Source organism: Photinus pyralis, unplaced genomic scaffold (genome assembly GCF_008802855.1).
Source record: "Photinus pyralis isolate 1611_PpyrPB1 unplaced genomic scaffold, Ppyr1.3 Ppyr1.4_LG9, whole genome shotgun sequence".
Lineage (NCBI taxonomy): Eukaryota > Metazoa > Arthropoda > Insecta > Coleoptera > Lampyridae > Photinus > Photinus pyralis.
Window position 1 is genome coordinate 9851350 of NW_022170878.1, and position 20967 is coordinate 9872316.

Consider the following 20967-nt stretch of genomic DNA (forward strand, 5'->3'; position numbering starts at 1 on the left):
CTCCCCCCGGTACACTAAGCATATATGAGTATACAAATGATCGATCATAGTGATGATGATTGTAGGAAAGCGACCATTGGATTTTCTTTTTAATGGAGGGTGTTCCATAAACCCCTGACCGATTCCCCGGAGGGGCATTATCCCCCCCCCCCCTACCTGACCACTCACAATGATCCTTTCCCTATATCATTATCACCATGAGATAATTCGCATACTCACTGATATACATACACTCCTCGTATACGGAAGGGGGGGGGGCGCTTACCACCGAGACGGTTTTGGGGGAAAATGTAATACCGGGGGGGGCTAGAAGTATGGAATATCCCCCAATAAAAAGAAAATTGAATGACTCTCTTCCTAGAATCATCATTATCTCCATGAGATGCGTAGACTCATAAAATAAAGTCTTCGTGTGCTGGGGAGTTTCACACCCCCCCACTGGTACGTTGCATGGAAGACTTTATTTATGTCGTTCAATTTTCCTTTGACTGGGGGATATTCCATACCCCCAGACCGCCGATATTATTGCATTCTCCCCCAAACCCGTTTGTTTCTCCACTCTCATTCCAATTTTAGGTAAAACGCAATCCAACATACCTACCTCTGGAGGGTGTGGAAAACCTCCCAGTATGCGAAGAGTTTATTTATACGAGTGAATATGCGAATGATGATATTCATCGGGAAAGGGTCATTGAATTTTCATTTTTACTGGGATGGCATGTAGTACCTGCGCATTCTAACTCGTTTCTGCCGTTTCTTGTCCTTTTCTGCCTTCTCCTGTTCTTCTTTTCTCCTCCGAGAATCGCCTGTTCTCATCCCTTTACCGTGATCTCCTTTCCCTGTTCGCGTACTCTACCCGTTTCCTGCCGTCTTTCTACTTGTAGGACCCAGGAAAATGAAAAGATTTGTAAGAACCGCCATATTGCATATTTCTCTTTGAATATGTTGTGGTATATTCTGTAATTATTCTCGTTAAAGTATATTCTGAAATTGGCATATCCCATATTCTTAAACCTGTAATGAAAAATGTTGGCCAGAATATACCTGGAACATTTTCTCCCCCAAAAACCACCTAACATACGGAACATTTCGTAATAAAGAACGTGGCGTATCAATTCTTGAGTACTCGCCGAAATCTCTATTGTTTCCCAATTTCGCGACGAATTATCTACACTATCTCCCATCGAAAGTGCTCGAAGCGCGTCATTTGCGTCCGCCCAGCTAGAGCCTAATCGATAGGAAAGTTACTTACGAAGATAACACCAGTTCTTATCTGGGTGGCGAGAGTAAGAGGTCAATTACATATTTACACTTTAGTCAGTTTTCTCTCAACATCTCCGATCCGTATATCCCCTTGATGATCGCTTCCGCGTACACATGTCGGCGAATATTCTAAAAATCGGCTTCATCGGCGGCGGGAAGATGGCGAAGGCGCTAGCGGGTGGATTCATTTCCGCCGGTAAGTTCCTCTCGTTTACGTTTTCGCCCTTTTAATTTCGGTTGTAGGCTTGACCAAGGCGGAGAACGTAATGGCCAGCTTTCATCCGTCCGATACGCAATGCGCGAGGAAATTTGAGGTGAGTACTTACCTCGCCGATTTTACCTCATATGACTTCTTTTAGGAGGAATTGGGTGGGAGAACAGTATTCGAGAATAAACCGGTGGTAGAACTTTCCGATTTAGTTTTAATGGCCGTTAAGCCGACGGTAATGCCGACCGTTTTGAACGATATTAAGACGGCGGTTACTAACGATAAATTATTAATTTCAATTGCGATGGGTGTAACGTTGGGAGATATCATGAAGGTAGTACTCTTGGGTTAAATCTCAGTTGTGAGGTTCTAGTTTTTAGCATCTTCCGTACGAGGCGAAAGTGATTAGAGTGATGCCTAACACTCCAGCCCTTAGCAAGTGTGGCACGAGCGTACTTGTCCGAGGGGAAAATGCTACTGATAATGACGTCCTTTTAACCAAAAGGCTGTTTAGTGCAATCGGTATCTGCGAAGAGGTGCCTGAGCACTTGTTCGACGCGATTACGGCAGTCAGCGGATCAGGACCAGCATATGTACGTTGTATTAATAAATATTTATTTATATCTAATTAGCGTTAAGGTCGCCCGATATCGTTCTATTTCGGGATAGATTTTGCATTAAGTAATATCGGCCAATGCCAAATAGATAGACAAAGCCAAAACGGTCCTCGTGTTCCAGGTGTACGTTTTCATTGAGGCTTTAGCCGATGGGGCAGTAAAAATGGGCATCCCAAGAGAATTGGCCTACCGGCTATCGGCGCAGACGGTTTTGGGCGCCGCGCAGATGGTTAAAGATACCAAAATGCATCCGGGCGCGCTTAAGGACGATGTCACCTCACCTGCCGGATGCACGGCAGCCGCGCTACATTACCTTGAGAAGAAATGTAAGTACGCAACACCAAAATACAAAAAAAATATCTTAGTAACATTGCACTGCCTTGTTGTACATCTTCGGCGTCCAGAAGCAGGGAGTGGGGGGGGGGTTGTACAGAAGAAAAGTCCGTGCTATTGTCAGACTTTTGTATACTCGGGGTATGGACTGGAGCGTATTTCCAGATCCCTCGGTTTGATTTTTCGAAAGAGTCGAGGAAATAGTCCTTAGGGCTCAATGTTATTAGGTAGAACATATCACCCGGGGGTCTGAGGGGTATTTAACATTTCCCAGGAAAAGAGAATGAAATTCCATGCAATTGATAACACCTTTGTATTCCCCAGGAGAAGAGCTGGGCAGTATTCGATTTTGTAAATACTTTTTAGTATTCAAATCCTTTAAAGTATTCAAATACTTTTATGGAAGCAGTATTTGTTTTTGTAACTCAAATACTTTCACAAATATTTAGTATTCGAATACTTCGCATAGTATTTGAATACCAAAAATCGACTACACCAAAATTTCTCGGGAAAACACTTTTTCTTATTAATTTTGGTGCGTAGAATCCAAAACAATTCGTACTTTTTCGATCCGACTTCTCAATCAAAAGTTATAGACTAGAAAAAAATTCAAAGGGCTGTAACTTTTGAACTAGTAGCCCAATCTTGGAACTGTTTGAAATTATGGATTCTACAGGCCACATTCTATAAGAAAATTTTTTTCCGGGTCGATCTGAGACAATTTTTTTTTCGGGGCTCAAAAAAAGGCAGTGTATAACCTTCCTTTTTTACCAAAAATCGACTGCATCAAAATTTCTCGGGAAAACACTTTTTCTTATTAATTTTGGTGCGTAGAATCCAAAACAATTCGTACTTTTTTGATCAGACTTCTCAATCAAAAGTTATAGACTAGAAACCAATTTCGAAAGAAAATTCAAAGGGCTGTAACTTTTGAACTAGTAGCCCAATCTTGGAACTGTTGGAAATTATGGATTCTACAGGCCACATTCTATTAGAAAATTTTTTTTCCGGGTCGATCTGAGACAACTTTTTTTGCGGGCCTCAAAAAAAGGCAGTGTATAACCTTCCTTTTTTACCAAAAAACGACTACATCAAAATTTCTCGGGAAAACACTTTTTCTTATCAATTTTGGTGCGTAGAATCCAAAACAATTCGTACTTTTTCGATCCGACTTCTCAATCAAAAGTTATAGACTAGAAAAAAATTCAAAGAAAAATTCAAAGGGCTGTAACTTTTGAACTAGTAGCCCAATCTTGGAACTGTTTGAAATTATGGATTCTACAGGCCACATTCAATAAGAAAATTTTTTTTCCGGGTCGATCTGAGACAATTTTTTTTTTCGGGTCTCAAAAAGGCAGTGTAAACCCTTCCTTTTTTACCAAAAATCGACTGCACCAAAATTTCTCGGGAAAACACTTTTTCTTATTAATTTTGGTGCGTAGAATCCCAAACAATTCGTACTTTTTCGATCAGACTTCTCAATCAAAAGTTATAGACTAGAAACCAATTTCGAAAAAAAATTCAAAGGGCTGTAACTTTTGAACTAGTAGCCCAATCTTGGGAACTGTTTGAAATTATGGATTCTACAGGCCACATTCTATAAGAAAAATTTTTTTCCGGGTCGATCTGAGACAATTTTTTTTGCGGGCCTCAAAAAAAGGTAGTGTATAACCTTCCTTTTTTACCAAAAAACGACTACATCAAAATTTCTCGGGAAACACTTTGTCTTATTAATTTCGGTGCGTAGAATCCACATCAATTCGTACTTTTTCGATTAGACTTCTCAATCAAAAGTTATAGACTAGAAACCAATTTCGAAAGAAAATTCAAAGGGCTGTAACTTTTGAACTAGTAGCCCAATCTTGGAACTGTTTGAAATTATGGATTCTACAGGCCACATTCTATAAGAAAATTTTTTTTCCGGGTCGATCTGAGACAATTTTTTTTGCGGGCCTCAAAAAAAGGCAGTGTATAACCTTCCTTTTTTACCAAAAATCGACTACAAAATTTCTCGGGAAAACACTTTTTCTTATTAATTTTGGTGCGTAGAATCCAAAACAATTCGTACTTTTTCGATCCGACTTCTCAATCAAAAGTTATAGACTAGAAACCAATTTCGAAAGAAAATTCAAAGGGCTGTAACTTTTGAACTAGTAGCCCAATCTTGGAACTGTTTGAAATTATGGATTCTACAGGCCACATTCTATAAGAAAATTTTTTTCCGGGTCGATCTGAGACAATTTTTTTTGCGGGCCTCAAAAAAAGGCAGTGTATAACCTTCCTTTTTTACCAAAAATCGACTACATCAAAATTTCTCGGGAAAACACTTTTTCTTATCAATTTTGGTGCGTAGAATCCAAAACAATTCGTACTTTTTCGATCCGACTTCTCAATCAAAAGTTATAGACTAGAAACCAATTTGAAAGAAAATTCAAAGGGCTGTAACTTTTGAACTAGTAGCCCAATCTTGGAACTGTTTGAAATTATGGATTCTACAGGCCACATTCTATAAGAAAATTTTTTTTCCGGGTCGATCTGAGACAATTTTTTTTTCGGGGCTCAAAAAAAGGCAGGTATAAACCTTCCTTTTTTACCAAAAATCGACTGCACCAAAATTTCTCGGGAAAACACTTTTTCTTATTAATTTTGGTGCGTAGAATCCAAAACAATTCGTACTTTTTCGATTAGACCTCTCAATAAAAATTTGTGGAAAAAAACAAATTTTCAAAAAAAAATTCAAAAGGCTGTAACTTTCGAAATTATGGATTCTACAGGCCACATTCTATAAGAAAATTTTTTTTTGGGTCGATCAGAATTTTTTCTTCGGGCCTCAAAAAAAGGCAGTGTATATATAACCCTCCTTTTTTACCAAAAGTCAACTACACCAAAATTTCTCGGCAAAACACTTTTTCTCATTAATTTTGGTGCGTAGAATCCAAAACAAATCGTACTTTTTTTACTAGACCTCTCAATAAAAAGTTATGGACAAAAAACAAATTCCGAAAAAAAATTCAAAAGGCTGTAACTTTTGAACTAGTAGCCCAATCTTGGAACTGTTTGAAATTATGGATTCTACAGGCCCAATCTTGGAACTGTTGGAAATTATGGATTCTACAGGCCACATTCTATTTTTGGAAAGATCCAAGGAACCCCCCCCCCCCTTCAGGATATAGAGCACAAAACTTCCTGCAATTGCCATTTGACCTTTTGTATACTGGGGGGTATGGAATACAACCTTCTCAGCAACTGTAATACGACCTTCGTATACTGGGGGGTATTCCATACTCTCCAGAACCCGCGGTTTAGTATTGTTCATCTTTAACACCATAATTCTGGAAAGATTCCTTAAGGCTGAACGTTTAAAGGCAGAACGTATCACTGGGGGGTCTAGGATGTATGGAATACCCCCCCACGAACAAAGAACAAATTTCCCTGCAACTGTCATAAGACCTTCGATATTGGGAGGTATTCCATATCCCCTCAGATATCCCGGTATAGTATGGTTCCTCCTAATGAATTTGGAAAGGGTCCTTAGGGTTGAACGTTTCGAGGCAAAACCCTCCCTCCCAGGGAAAAAAGAACAAATATCTTTGCAACTGTTAAGACCTTCGTATACTGTGGTATAGTCCATACCCCGCAGACCCCCCGCTTTAACACCATGGTTTTTGGAAAGAGTTGAGGAAAGAGGACTTAGGGCTGAACGTTTTGAGGCAGAACGTATCTCGGGGGGGGGGGGAGGTATTCGATCCCGCCCTTTCTTAGCTTCTATCTCCTGCTTTAAATATCCTGGAGACCTGTTTTTTACAATGCAAACAATTTTGGAATTTGAATTTTGCTTATACGCTAACCGGTGATGACGTCAACGTCAAGTTACTGGAAATGTTCTTTAGTAACTTTATGGGCCTACATACGCCCCGTATTCTTTTTTCAGGTTTTCGTTCCGCAATAATCGGCGCAGTTGAGGAGGCCACCAGGAGATGTCTCCAGGTATCGAAGACCCGGACGAAGTAGACACACGCGTATGTTACAACCTCGTCGATTCGCAATCCATCATCAATTAATCTGCCTTTTTTTCAGTGCTATTTGTACACAATTACAAATGGTGGATCCCGCCGCGCGGCCAAGGAGCCAACGGGCCGATGTCGGAAAACAGCTGATTTTGACGTTGAACATCTGTCGCCGATTCGAGGCGTTATTTTTAGCGATACTTAATTTATTTTTAGCGTTTTTAATAAATAAAAGCTCTTTTTGTTGTTATTATGGCATCCCCTTTGCGACCGCGCGCGATTGCGCAATATCCCTTATCCCCCAGTCAGCTGAGTTCATTGTCAAATGTATCGAACCGGCCCCCCCACACGGCAGCGGTTTGTTAGTCCTCGTCTGTTCACCGTTCGCGCATAAACTTGTTTCCCTGTACAACTTTTTCTTAAACAACCGCAATTAGTGCAATAGACCAGTGCTTCGTTTTCTAATCAAATAATTATATCGTCATGTGGTAAGTTTGCGCCCCTTTCGAATTTTCCGTTGCGAAGGTTAGGGTGGACTTTTTCCGTTCGGGTCTGCGCATGCCGCCGCCGATGGTTTTCTAACAAAAAAAAAGTGCACCTTCACGGCCTGTGGTGCTGGAAGTGCAGGATTACAAAAGCCGGCCGGTTTCGCTTCCATTCCCTTTATTTTTGTTATCGGTCTTGTTATCGTTTCGGTGAATCATGCGCTATTTTTGATAATCGTTTGCGAACGCCCGCTCGGTTTACGTTTAAAGTCTGTGACCTTTTTGCCGAAAAACAAACCGAAACCGCTTTTTAAAACGTTAATCCGCCCCATCGTTTGTTTATCGTAGCCTTGACGTGCAGCGGTGGCGAACAGAAATTTCCAAACAAAGCGCGACGACCTGAAAACAAAGGATTTAAGTGCAGCTGCACAATTCATTGATAAGAAATTGTTAACAAAAACCACACCCATTTTTAGTAGTTTTGGTATAAATAAACAAAAAACCGGGCTCGTTCAACCCGAGCCAGTGGTGGGGCGGCATTTTTTCCAGCACTTTCAATGCACGCTTTTGAAGATCAATGTCAGCTCTCACTTTAAAATCCATCTGATAATCCACCCCCCCTTCCCCTTAGCCACCGATTTTAAATTTTTGTTTGTACTAATTTAAGGGTTGCTGTGAACAGATTGTTTGGTGATTACAATATTTACTGTGATTTGAGTGGAATCATCCCCTAAATTGGGTCGGCCTCAACTACAATTTGGGTTGAAAACGGAAGGGGTTGAAATGTTTGTCTTAAAAAATTCAGTCACTGACGTCATAATTTAAGGGTTGATTCTTTGTTGATTACAATATTTGTTGTGATTTGAGTAGAATCAGCCTCTATATCAGATCTGCCCCAACTACAATTCAGTTTGAAAACGGAAAGGGTTGAAATTTTTGTTTTAAAAAATTCAGTCGCTGAGTAATCCCAATTTAAGGGTCGATATGTACAGATTCTTTATTGATTAGAGTGGAATCACCCCTAAATCAGGCCTCCCCCAACTACGAGGAAGGAGTTGAAATTTTTGTCTTAAAAAATTCAGCCAACGAGTGGTCCTAATTTAAGGGTTGATATGCACTGATTGATTGTTGACTATGTTTACTGTGATTAGAGTGGAGTCGCCCCTCAAAACAGGTCTGCCCCAACTACTTGCCCAACTACAAGTCAGTTTGCAAACGGAAGGGGGTTGAAATTTTTGTCTTAAAAAATTCAGTCACCGAGTGGTTCTAATTTAAGGGTTAATTCTTTGTTGATTACAATATTTGTTGTGATTTGAGTAGAATCAGCCCCTAAATAACACCAGCCTCGACTGGAATTCAGTTTGAAATCGAAAGGGGTTAAAATTTTTGTCTTAAAAAATTCAGCCACCGAGTAGTCCTAATTTAAGGGTTGATATGTATAGATTCTTTATTCATTAGAGTGAAATCGCCCCCAAAAGCAGGCCTGCCCCAACTACAATTCAGTTTGAAAACGGAAGGGGTTGAAATTTTTGTCTTAAAAAATTCAATCACCGGCTGGTCATAATTTAAGGGTTGATTCTTTCTTGATTACAATATTATTTGTTGTGATTTGAGTAGAATCAGGCCTGCCTCAACTACAATTCAGTTTGAAAACGAATGGGGTTGAAATTGTTGTTTTAAAAAATTCAGCCACCGAGGGGTTCTAATTTAAGGGTTAATCTCGGGGTTAATTCTTTGTTGATTACAATATTTGTTGTGATTTGAGTAGAATCCGCCCCTATATCAGACCTGTCTCAACTACAATTCAGTTTGAAAACGGAAGGGGTTGAAATTTTTGTCCTAAAAAATTCAGCCACCGAGTAGTCCTAATTTAAGGGTTGATATTTACAGATTCTTTATTCATTAGAGTGAAATCATCCCCAAAAGCAGGCCTGTCCTAACTACAGTTCAGTTTGAAACCGGAAGAGGTTGAAATTTTTGTCTTAAAAAATTCAATCACCGGCCTGTCATAATTTAAGGGTTGATTCTTTGTTGATTACAATATTTGTTGTGATTTGATTGGAATCGGCCCTTAAATCACACCTGCCTCGACTGCAATTCAGTTTGAAAACTGAAGGGGTTGAAATTTTTGTCTTAAAAAATTCAGCCACCGAGTAGTCCTAATTTAAGGGTTGATATTTACAGATTCTTTATTCATTAGAGTCAAATCGCCTCCAAAAGCAGGCCTGCCCCAACTACAATTCAGTTTGAAAACGGAAGGGGTTGAAATTTTTGTCTTAAAAAATTCAATCACCGGCTGGTCATAATTTAAGGGTTGATTCTTTGTTGATTACAATATTTGTTGTGATTTGAGTAGAATCAGCCCCTAAATCACACCTGCCTCGACTACAATTCAGTTTGAAAACGGAAGGGGTTGAAATTTTTGTCTTAAAAAATTCAGCCACCGAGTAGTCCTAATTTAAGGGTTGATATGTATAGATTCTTTATTCATTAGAGTGAAATCGCCCCCAAAAGCGGGCCTGTCCCAACTACAATTCAGTTTGAAAACGGAAGGGGTTGAAATTTTTGTCTTAAAAAATTCAATCACCGTCTGGTCATAATTTAAGGGTTGATTCTTGATTGATTACAATAATTGTTGTGATTTGATTGGAATCAGCCCCTAAATCACACCTGCCTCGACTGCAATTCAGTTTGAAAACTGAAGGGGTTGAAATTTTTGTCTTAAAAAATTCAGTCAACGAGTGGTCCTAATTTAAGGGTTGATATGCACTGATTGATTGTTGATTATGTTTACTGTGGTTAGAGTGGAGTCACCCCCCAAAACAAGTCTGCCCTAACTACAATTCAGTTTGCAAACGGAAGGGGTTGAAATTTTTGTCTTAAAAAATTCAATCACCGGCTGGTCATAATTTAAGGGTTGATTCTTTATTGATTACAATATTTGTTGTGATTTGAGTAGAATCAGCCCCTATATCAGGCCTGCCCCAACTACAATTCAGTTTGAAAACGGAAGGGGTTGAAATTTTTGTCTTAAAAAATTCTATCACCGGCTGGTCATAATTTAAGGGTTGATTCTTTATTGATTACAATATTTGTTGTGATTTGAGTAGAATGAGCCCCTATATCAGGCCTACCCCAACTACAATTCAGTTTGAAAACGGAAGGAGTTGAAATTTTTGACTTAAAAAATTCAGCTGAGTGGTCCCAATTTAAGGGTTGATATGTATAGATTCTTTATTTTAGGTGGAATCGGCTGTTTGAAAACCTTACAGCTGAGTGGTCCCAATTTAAGGGTTGATATGCACTGATTGATTGTTTATTATGTTTACTGTGATTAGAGTGGTCTTAAAACAGGCCTGCCACTACAATTCAGGTTGAAAACGAAGGGGTTGAAATTGTTGACTTAAAAAATTCAGCTGAGTGGTCCCAATTTAAGGGTTGATATGCACTGATTGATTGTTTATTATGTTTACTGTGATTAGAGTGGTCACCCCTTAAAACAGGCCTGGCCCGACTACAATTCAGTTTGCAAACGGAAGGGGTTGAAATTGTTGACTTAAAAAATTCAATCACCGGCTGGTCATAATTTAAGGGTTGATTCTTTGTTGATTACAATATTTGTTGTGATTTGATTGGAATCAGCCCCTAAATGCCCCGACTACAATTCTGAAAACCTCGACTGCAATTCAGTTTGAAAACGGAAGGGGTTGAAATGTTTGTTTTAAAAAACAGCCCCTAAATCACACCTGCCTCGACTGCAATTCAGTTTGAAAACGGAAGGGGTTGAAATGTTTGTTTTAAAAAACCGAGTAGTCCTAATTTAAGGGTTGATATGCACAGACTCCTTATTGATTAGAGTGAAATCGCGCCTGCCCCGACTACAATTCAGTTTGAAAACGGAACGTGTTGAACTTTGTTTCTTTTCTGTCTCTCTTCTGTACATGTCTCATTTATTTACCCATAGATTTCACAAGCACCTTGACCACAACCAATTATTACATCTTTTTTTTCCTGTTGCGATAATTTCAACGTATTTAATTGAATGCATAATTTAAGCGAAGATTGCGTGCGAGAGTTCCGAAATTCGTCGTTTCATCATTGCGGCGGACGAGGACTGTCGACAATTGGGCGCGCGACCGTAACGGTATCCGGCTCGAAGGACCGCCAACGCCGCGATATTCGGACGATGGGCGTGGTCGCGAGCTCCCCTCATTACGAAATATGAATGATTGATAACGTATTATTAGAGCGAAAAGCACTTCATAAAATTACCTCTCGCCCTGTTATTTATTCATAACTCATTCAATTACATTCACCTGCACTTTTAATAATGGATATTAAACATTACATTTTAACACGAACGGTGATCTGACAAGTTGTAAGTGCAAAGATCGCGTGATTTCCGAAACAAGTTTCGATCATCTCGACTGTAGTGCACGTATTTGTTACTAGAGTAGGGGCCCTCGAATGGACCCTTGTGGTACGCCATTAACGAATTTTTTCAAAAATTTTTGAAACGAAAATTAACTCGCGCGTGTCTCTTATCTGAACAACGATTGATGTAGGTCGTGTCCCGCTTATTTATTTTTTATTCGCCAACCGCGCTTCCCGTTTCGATTATAATTGCACCTCCTCCGTTCATTGTCCCAAGCAAAACACTAACCTACTTCTTCTGTTTTTTTTACAGGTCCATAGAGTAACAAATTAATACCCGAAAATCGAACTGCAACCGAAGAACCAAAAATACAAATCCGCAGTATTATTAATAGAGTATTAGTAGTTCCTAATTAATTAAAAAAAAAGAGTGAAAGAGAGAACGGGGGAGTAGTAGACTGTTTTAAATTGAAAAATTAAAAAAAAAAACTTGTTTGCCTTAAAAATGTTCGTCCAAACGGAATTTAACAAATCAAATAATAATAATGATTTAAGTAGAAGTGCGCACGATCAGGTCGCGAGTGGTTACGAGGAACTTTTCAAGGATTTAGATTTAATTTCGCGCTTTTGCATGCCGATCTGTTCGCGGGACAACGAGGTGCGCGAGGTCGCCCTCGACGTTATATCGAAGACGGTCGAAGGATGGCTCGACGGCGTCGGTAGCCCGAAGCATTACCGTCTAGCCGAGCGACGCCGACTGCAGGGCTCGGCGAACGGATGCGCGTGCTCGGATATCGTCGGCAATCCGGTCAACGATATACCGAAGGAATACATGGAACTTGTTACTCTACATTTACCGATTATTTTAAGGTTATCGTTAAGTTGTCCGTTTGTCAACGTCAGGGAGAAATGCCAACATATCTTGGAAATCGTAGAGGTGAGTGGCTTGTCTTTTTAAGAAACTGCGCATGCGCATTCAATTTTCTAATAAAATTCTGAGTTTGCGCATGCTCAGCTGATTACATTGTAATTGAAACGATTCGATAATAAACAAAACGTGCGTGCTTTTTGTTACGATTAAAACGTCAGGAACTTTACGTATTTTAACTGATTAATTCGCCGCAAGAGGTTTTTTTACGAAAAACTGCCGAACTCGTCCAAATTGCTAGCATGTCGTCCTGTTCGCGTGACCAGCGGCGGTTAATTCGCGCCTCGAAACATGTTATTTTCACAAAATAGTTTCCGAATTATCGACTTTGATAATCTTTATGGGACTTGTGAACACGATGACAAATATTTGTTTCATTTTTTTTAGCAAGTAGGTAAATTCTTATTCTACTGTGCTCCTGATACAACTATGTCGATTACTTCTTTAACGGGCAAGGCTAAATAAAATGCTGTTGCGTTTTATGGAATATATTTAGGTACAATATGTATAAAATGGTAGCCGCGGCGAGCTCTGTCGTCGGAGTGAGCGCGGATGCTGGTTTTCTGGCTGGTGGAGCATGGCGCGAGGACGAGCTGCTTCTGCAGGCGGAGCGCTGGTTGTTTCTCGGAGCTTTTACACGTTTGCGGCTACTTGGTTATATGCGAGCAGTAATTAATCAAGTCACTAAAGGATTAGTCAATAAAAGCGGATATTTCTCACGCTTCCTTTAAAATTTGTTATCTAAAAGCTTTCTGTTTGCTGTATAAGCATGAATTATGTTTGGTCTCGGTCTTAACATCGGTGTCGAAGTGATAAAGGTTAGTCACATTCTTAATCGAACTATTATAAATTAATCTATTTAAGGGCTGTGTTCCTTCCTGTGAACATTAGTAATATAAACATTTAAATAAATCACGTATTACAATAATTAAGGAACTTTTATAAAAGCGCTCGTAGCACGGTATTCATTCGTTTCTCGTCCTTTTTTGTCGTTTATTAAAATGCCAGTCGTGTTTCTCAAACTTCAAACGTGTTTAGATTTTTAGATCTCGCGGCACCGTTACTTCTCCTCTATTCGTCGTTTTTTCAGGTCGTTTTAATGCGGCAACTCTATACGACCGCGCATTAAGCTCGGTGTAATTGAAATAAATTTGCTTGCTATTCCTAAAATGGCTCTCTAACTTAATATGTGCGTATAGAAATACGTTTTCCGAGCTAAGTACCCGGTATTATATAAATGGCCGTAAGTAACGAGTCGCAAATAAATTTTGATTTTACAATCGGGTTCGCATTGTCGCGGCGAACTCACGAAACGCCCGGAGCTTAATTGCGAACGCGATGTACATTATTTACTATCATCCTCTCTTAACGCTCAATGAGCACCAGAAGCGAATGAACATAATTTGCATCCTATTTATCGAGAAAAAGGCGTTTTAATTGTCTCGTAATTTTTCCACTTTTCATACTCGAAGCAGCTCAACGTTTCAGCTTAGGGGGAGGATCACGTTCGTCTTTTTCCTTTTCGTTTATGAAATATAACCCCCCCCCCCTGTAAATGGAAAGATTGAAAAATTCTATTACTGTTTCCCTACCATCATAATTATACGAAGAGTTTATTTAAAACCCTTTACTGGGGGGTTTTGACCCCCCGGTGATAGGTTCTTCCCCGAATGTTTAGTATCGTTTCCACTTACACCATAGTTTTTCAAAAAAGTTGTAGGGCTGGACGTTTTAAGGGTCAACGTCTCTCTGGGGGGGTATGGAACACCCCCCAGTATAAGGAGAGTTTAGTTAAATGGGTATAGGAATGGTCTCATGGCGATAATGATGATTGTAGAGAAAGGGTCACGAAGTTTTCCTTTTACGGGGGGGGGGGGGATTATACTCCCCACCCCCCCGGTGATAGGTTCTTCCCCCGAATGTTTAGTATCCTTTCCACTTCCACCATAATTTTTCAAAAAAAGTTGTAGGGCTGGAGGCTTTTTGAGGGTCAACGTCTCTGGGGGGGGGGGTATTATACTCCCCACACCCCCCGGTGATAGGTTCTTCCCCCGAATGTTTAGTATCCTTTCCACTTCCACCATAATTTTTCAAAAAAAGTTGTAACGTTTTTGAGGGTCAACGTCTCTCTGGGGGAGTATGGAACACCCCCCAGTATAAGGAGAGTTTAGTTAAATGGGTATAGGAATGGTCTCATGGGGATAATGATGATTGTAGAGAAAGGGTCACGAAGTTTTCCTTTTACTGGGGGGGGGGGGTATTATACTCCCCACACCCCCCGGTGATAGGTTCTTCCCTCGAATATTTAGTATCTTTTCCACTTACAACATAATTTTTCAAAAAAAGCTGTAAGACTGAACGTTTTGAGGGTCAACGTCTCTCTGGGGGGTATGGAACACCCCCCAGTATAAGAAAAGATTATTTAAATGGGTATAGGAATGGTCTCATGGCGATAATGATGATTGTACAGAAAGGGTCACGAAGTTTTCCTTTTACTGGGGGGGGGGGTATTCCATACCCCCCAGACCCCCCGGTGATAGGTTCTTCCCCCGAATGTTTAGTATCCTTTCCACTTACACCATAATTTTTCAAAAAAGTTGTAGGGCTGGACGTTTTAAGGGTCAACGTCTCTCTGGGGGGGTATGGAACACCCCCCAGTATAAGAAGAGTTTAGTTAAATGGTATAGGAATGGTCTCATGGGGATAATGATGATTGTAGAGAAAGGGTCACGAAGTTTTCCTTTTACGGGGGGGGGGGGGGTATTATACTCCCCACACCCCCCGGTGATAGGTTCTTCCCCCGAATGTTTAGTATCCTTTCCACTTCCACCATAATTTTTCAAAAAAAGTTGTAGGGCTGGACGTTTTGAGGGTCAACGTCTCTCTGGGGGAGTATGGAACACCCCCCAGTATAAGGAGAGTTTAGTTAAATGGGTATAGGAATGGTCTCATGGGGATAATGATGATTGTAGAGAAAGGGTCACGAAGTTTTCCTTTTACTGGGGGGGTATTATACTCCCCACACCCCCCGGTGATAGGTTCTTCCCCCGAATGTTTAGTATCCTTTCCACTTACACCATAATTTTTCAAAAAAAAGTTGTAAGGCTGAACGTTTTGAGGGTCAACGTCTCTCTGGGGGGTATGGAACACCCCCCAGTATAAGAAAAGTTTATTTAAATGGGTATACTAATGGTCTCATGGTAATAATGATGATTGTATCACAAAGGTTTATTTTTACGGCCCCCCCCCCGGTTAACTTATCACATCGGGGTGAAGAGGTGGAATGCCCCTCTTCACTATACACTCCCCGGTGTTGCATTATCTCTCAAAACCATATGCCTGACCACTCTCACTCCAGTTTACGATCAAATAACATCGAACGTATTACCGGGGGGTGTGAGGTACCCCCCACTATACGGGGAGTTTATTTGTGTATGCAAATACTCTCACGGGGCGGGGGGGGGGCGGGGTATGGAATGGTATTTACATGAGTATATACAAATGATTTCATGGCGAATGACAATTGTAGGGAAAGAGTAATTGAATTTTTGACAAAATTGCATGTATAGTGCTAACATTTACTATTTTGAACCCAAAATAGCCACGATAATTACATTTGAGAACTAATTACTCATCGCTCTTCAAATAATTTTTCGCGATAAAAATCATAATCACTTTACAAATCAAAAACATTAGATGTGCCTAATTAATTTCAAAAGTCCAATTTATAAAATTCAATTAAGTCTAATTAAGCAAAAATTGTATTAAAAACCAATTAAGCAAAAATCGATAAAATGTTGAAAATCTATGAAAAGTGAAGGAGACTTTGCACTAACATCAAACTCTAATTTGCTACCCTTCCAAAAAAAAAATGAAGCAATTTTAATTGGATCATTTTACGAGCAGACCCTCCTAATTTCAGACTAGGGCAGAAATTTTACAGCACTGTTAATTAAGCTTCTCCGCACGGTAGTGGTTTATGGTTAAAGTTGTGACATTTAAATGTTGATTACAGTTGTCAACTTTAATAACATGCTGCTGCACGCCTCTTTTTTTGGAGCAGCATAATTATACACTCACAGTTGCGTCACGGACGTGATTACAACGTGACTTATAGCGAAAATCTTTTTGGCTTTTTTTTGGGAGTATTTACGACGACTTCTTGGGCTGCACCTTTTACGGCTGTTCTACCGTTAGCCATTTTTCATTTTTGTACACCTTAAACGTTATTTATGTTTTTGGAATAGAAGTGGACGTCTTTGAAATTAACTGTCACCTTTGCCGCTACGCGTTATTAAAGCGAAAGCGGATAGGTATAACAAACTGCCACAAGGGGGCGCAATTTACATATAAATAAAGTTTTCTATTCTGTTCGGGGAAAGTCCTGGGCGCCAATTGAAAATTCGGGCTAGGGACTGTAGTGGTTTGCTTCAATTGTAACGGTAGGCCAGGAACTAGTTGCGTTGCACCACAATAATTTCGCGCCCATTACGCTTAACGATCTAAAAGAAAATTGAGTTCCTTTGATTCGCGAGCGAAAAGCGTGAGGAAAAGAGATCGATAGCGCCCCAAACTAAATCGCTCTCTTCCTATCTGATTTAATCAATCATTCTTATCCCCATTGTACTGGCAAATGTGAGAAAGCTGCTTTGTTAATGAAAACGCGAACTTCCGAACGAGGAAGAGAGGACAAACATGACGGTTTACAAGGGACGAATGCGATACCATTAATTATTGATAAGTCTAACGAATTAAACAACTTCTCGTGACTTAATCGCTTTAAGGGCTTTAATCGCCCTTGACAATATCTCCAAAAACGGCGCTTTCGCGAAATTCAGTCGACCGAAGTACTTATCAGAAAATTGCCGTGCATAATTCGTCAACGGAGGGCTGTTCCTGATTTGAATAATTTGCAAAAATTCGTATTTACCGAGGGGTAAACCGCTGGAGTAATTTGGTGTACACGGTTTGAGTAATACCGATGGATGGAATATCCCCCAGTAAAAGGTTTTACGTTTGATTGTGTTTGACCGTAAACTGGAATGAGGGTGGTCAAGAGGATGGTTTTGGGAGAGAATGCAAAACCCCCGGTTCTTGCTAAGCATTAATCCGATGGAATATCCCCCAGTAAAAGGTTTTACGTTTGATTGTGTTTGACCGTAAACTGGAATGAGGGTGGTCAAGAGGATGGTTTTGGGAGAGAATGCAAAACCCCCGGTTCTTGCTAAGCATTAACCCGAGTTAGGAGTAAAGAGCTGCATTTCATTGATTTGGTATAAAAAAGGATCATTAATTGCAACCTTTTAAAGTCAAGTAGTTAAATAGTATTTTCAGAGGAATATCATTAACCTCCTTTTCACTAAATACCCAACGCCCATTGTATGTTTATCCTCGGCGGACATCGCGCGCTCTGCATTTTCTTTTTAAGATCCGACGCCGTCTCGCAATTTTCCAAAGCAAACGAGCGTCATTAGACCGATCTCGAATAACCTTTCGAGATGTTGCGCGTTCTTTTGGGGAGGGCGGTGCGATCCAGCGGGAAGAAGCCCTCTCTTGTAGGGGCCGTCGAGCTTGTTTCCATTGAGCAACAAAATTGAAACAATCGCTCCGAGCATAGTGAAAGGGCATTTTTGTTGCAAAATAAACCTGTTGGATTATTTATTCGCTCGTACGCAGTGTGTAAATAGTAATGGTGCAATTCCCAGTCGGACGTCTCATTTGCGCACGCATGTAATTCTGCCCTTACGAAGGCTACCATGTCATTGACGACCCTCGTTTTAATTTTTGCTGCCCGACTTTTACGTACAATAGAGACGTGTTTTTTTTCCGCGACCGCTGCCTATCTTTCCCGATTAGACAAAGAAGGCAGCCTTGTCCCAAACCGTAACGCTTAGACTATGACATTTTTGTATAAAATTGAATGCTAATCTGTAAATTGCCAGGTGTTTTTACAGATAAGGCCGTCATTCAGTGACGTATTGTTTTGCAGTTGCTTGCATTCGGTTGATGTGCGCGGGTGTGCCAAAAATTTTGTGCCATGGTGAGTGCGCATATTTTTGTTGTTGTAAATGAGCCAAATTAGTTTAGAGTATAAGGGTTGGTACTGTTTAACCAGAAGACTTTTTTGTGTCCAATCCATGACTAAACAATGCTTTTTCTTTACAGAGACGAGGATTATCTGTACCTTATCCTTTAATACACGGACCAAGTGCGTTCATCGACCCTGATGAGGTAAGTCAGCCAGTCGTTTCAACCACTTTTTCAAAATGTCAATAATGAATTAGTGGCGCCCAAAGAATTAGCGACAGATTAGGATAATTTGGAACCATTGAAATTAGGCGCCGATTATGCGCCATTTTGTGTAGTCAATTTTATATTTCATATATTTTATTTCGACTGCAAACATTCTGCCTCCCTGGCGGGATTAACGGACATTTTTTCTAGAACCGTAAGATTTAAGGGTTCGTTAATTATCAACTCGATTAATTAATTGAAAATTAGTCATTTGGCAAGTTTTTTTGTGAAAATATTTTTGTTTGGGATCGATTCTGCATTTATTAAGCCTCTCAGGATTACGTAATCTCTTGTTGATGTTTATTCACCAACTACACTTAACCTAATTAACTTAATTAAATCAACACTAAAAGCGACCTTAGCGTCAATCAGACTAATGATTTGAAAATTTTTTCCACGATCCGCTTACGTTCCAATCTTTATACATGCGAATAAGCATCGATCATTACGAAACCAATTTAATTAGTCCCGTCGTCATTGATGGCGACCATTAAAACGTGTTCACCCCAAAAGAATAGCAATAGCAGTCATCGAGGCAGTATTGAGCACGGTTGCGATGATGTTGAAAGAATCTAAGCCATACGTGATATGTCATAGGCGAACGACCTCTCTTCGCCGTACTTCTTTCAAAAACAATCGAGAAGTTTGCTTTTTTTGCCTCTATTCCGAACAACGACAGTGGCGTCGCCGTCGACGTCGTTCAGATGCGGCAAATGTAACGAGTCATCAGACGCCTCTTTTGAAGTGTGCATTTCGTAATTATAACTTTAGAATTGGAAATGTTTCATCGTTTGATCAACATCTTGTCTTTCTAGGTCATCATTGGCACTTGGGGTGGGGCGGTTCTGCGAAGTTGTTCAAACCACGTTAATTATATCACCCGAAGGTAAAAAATGATTGACATTGACATTGGGCGAAACAAGGTCGAACGAGGATCTGTTACCACTACGCCGGGGGCAACAATCGCCCACGAGCCAATCAATCGAATTCCCAACTTTTTCTTCTTTTTGTCAACCACGTTACTGAACTACCGCCGCCTCCTTTTGAGAAACACTAACCTTTGCACCTCAAGGGTTCGGAATGGAGAGCAGGCAACATATCATGTACCTCTCGCACCTGGGGCTTGCTCTCTCCTGCAGAGAAGACCGAGTTTCTGCATTAAATTGAGATTTTCGCATTTTTTTGCAAAAATTAGTGACACTAAGTTCGGTAAATACAAGGTTTTGGTGCAATTTCGAGTGACCCGAAGGCGATTTCGTAAAGTTGAGCCTCCTCGGGCACCAATTTCTGCTCACGCACCTGAGACTCGCTCTCTAAGACAGGGAAATACGCGTTTCTGCTTTCAATTGAGATTTTCGCATTTTTTTGCAAAAATTAGTGACACTAAGTTCAGCAAATACAAAGTTTTGGTGCAATTTCGAGTGACCCGAAGGCGATTCCGTAAAGTTGAGCCTCCTCGGGCACTAATTTCTGCTCACGCACCTGAGACTCGCTCTCTAAGACAGGGAAATACGCGTTTCTGCTTTAAATTGACATTTTCGCATTTTTTGCAAAAATTAGTGACACTAAGTTCGGCAAATACAAGGTTTTGGTGCAATTTCGAGTGACCCGAAGGCGATTTCGTAAAGTTGAGCCTCCTCGGGCACCAATTTCTGCTCACGCACCTGAGACTGGCTCTCTAAGACAGGGAAATACGCGTTTCTGCTTTAAATTGAGATTTTCGCATTTTTTTGCAAAAATTAGTGATACTAAGTTCAGCAAATACAAGGTTTTGGTGCAATTTCGAGTGACCCGAAGGCGATTTCGTAAAGTTGAGCCTCCTCGGGCACCAATTTCTGCTCACGCACCTGAGACTGGCTCTCTAAGACAGGGAAATACGCGTTTCTGCTTTAAATTGAGATTTTCGCATTTTTTTGCAAAAATTAGTGACACGAAGTTCGGCAAATACAAGGTTTTGGTGCAATTTCGAGTCACCCGAAGGCGATTTCGTGAAGTTGAGCTTCTTCGGGCACTACTTTCTTACTCTCGCACCTGGGGCTCGCTCTCTACGACTGAGAAATACGCGTTTCTGCTTTAAATTGACATTTTCTCATTTTTTGCAAAAATTAGTGATACTAAGTTCGGCAAATACAAGGTTTTGGTGCAATTTCGAGTGACCCGAAGGCGATTTCGTGAAGTTGAGCTTCTTCGGGCACTACTTTCTTACTCTCGCACCTGGGGCTCGCTCTCTACGACTGAGAAATACGCGTTTCTGCTTTAAATTGAGATTTTCGCATTTTTTTGCAAAAATTAGTGACACTAAGTTCAGCAAATACAAGGTTTTGGTGCAATTTCGAGTGACCCGAAGGTGATTTCGTGAAGTTGAGCCTCCTCGGGCGCCAATTTCTAACTCTCGCACCTAGGATTCGCTCTCCAGGTCAGAGAAATACGCGTTTCTGCTTTAAATTGAGATTTTCGC

At 40.4% G+C, this 20967-nt stretch overlaps 2 protein-coding genes across 2 annotated transcripts; both read left to right on the forward strand.

Moving 5' to 3' along the window:
- The first annotated feature begins 1324 nt into the window (after positions 1 to 1324).
- LOC116180297 (pyrroline-5-carboxylate reductase) lies at positions 1325 to 6678 on the forward strand. The gene is made up of 7 exons (XM_031500210.1): positions 1325 to 1459; positions 1507 to 1577; positions 1623 to 1805; positions 1852 to 2064; positions 2210 to 2414; positions 6353 to 6440; positions 6499 to 6678. Exons 1-6 carry the CDS (start codon positions 1378 to 1380, stop codon positions 6430 to 6432), a joined length of 834 nt encoding a protein of 277 aa, XP_031356070.1. The 5' UTR covers positions 1325 to 1377; the 3' UTR covers positions 6433 to 6440; positions 6499 to 6678.
- Positions 6679 to 6760: 82 nt separating this feature from the next.
- Positions 6761 to 19268, forward strand: LOC116180798. Its single transcript, XM_031500924.1, has 4 exons — positions 6761 to 6916; positions 11601 to 12224; positions 18381 to 18446; positions 19107 to 19268. Exons 2-4 carry the CDS (start codon positions 11793 to 11795, stop codon positions 19266 to 19268), a joined length of 660 nt encoding a protein of 219 aa, XP_031356784.1. The 5' UTR covers positions 6761 to 6916; positions 11601 to 11792.
- Positions 19269 to 20967: the final 1699 nt, after the last annotated feature.

Coding starts and splice junctions, on each gene's coding strand:
- LOC116180297 (XM_031500210.1), top strand. CDS start 1,378: ATGTCGGCGAATATTCTAAAAATCGGCTTCATCGGCGGCGGGAAGATG. Junction 2,065..2,209: donor GCGGATCAGGACCAGCATAT/GTACGTTGTATT, acceptor CTCGTGTTCCAG/GTGTACGTTTTCATTGAGGC. Junction 2,415..6,352: donor ACATTACCTTGAGAAGAAAT/GTAAGTACGCAA, acceptor TTCTTTTTTCAG/GTTTTCGTTCCGCAATAATC.
- LOC116180798 (XM_031500924.1), top strand. CDS start 11,793: ATGTTCGTCCAAACGGAATTTAACAAATCAAATAATAATAATGATTTA. Junction 12,225..18,380: donor ATATCTTGGAAATCGTAGAG/GTGAGTGGCTTG, acceptor TTTTCTTTACAG/AGACGAGGATTATCTGTACC. Junction 18,447..19,106: donor CGTTCATCGACCCTGATGAG/GTAAGTCAGCCA, acceptor GATATGTCATAG/GCGAACGACCTCTCTTCGCC.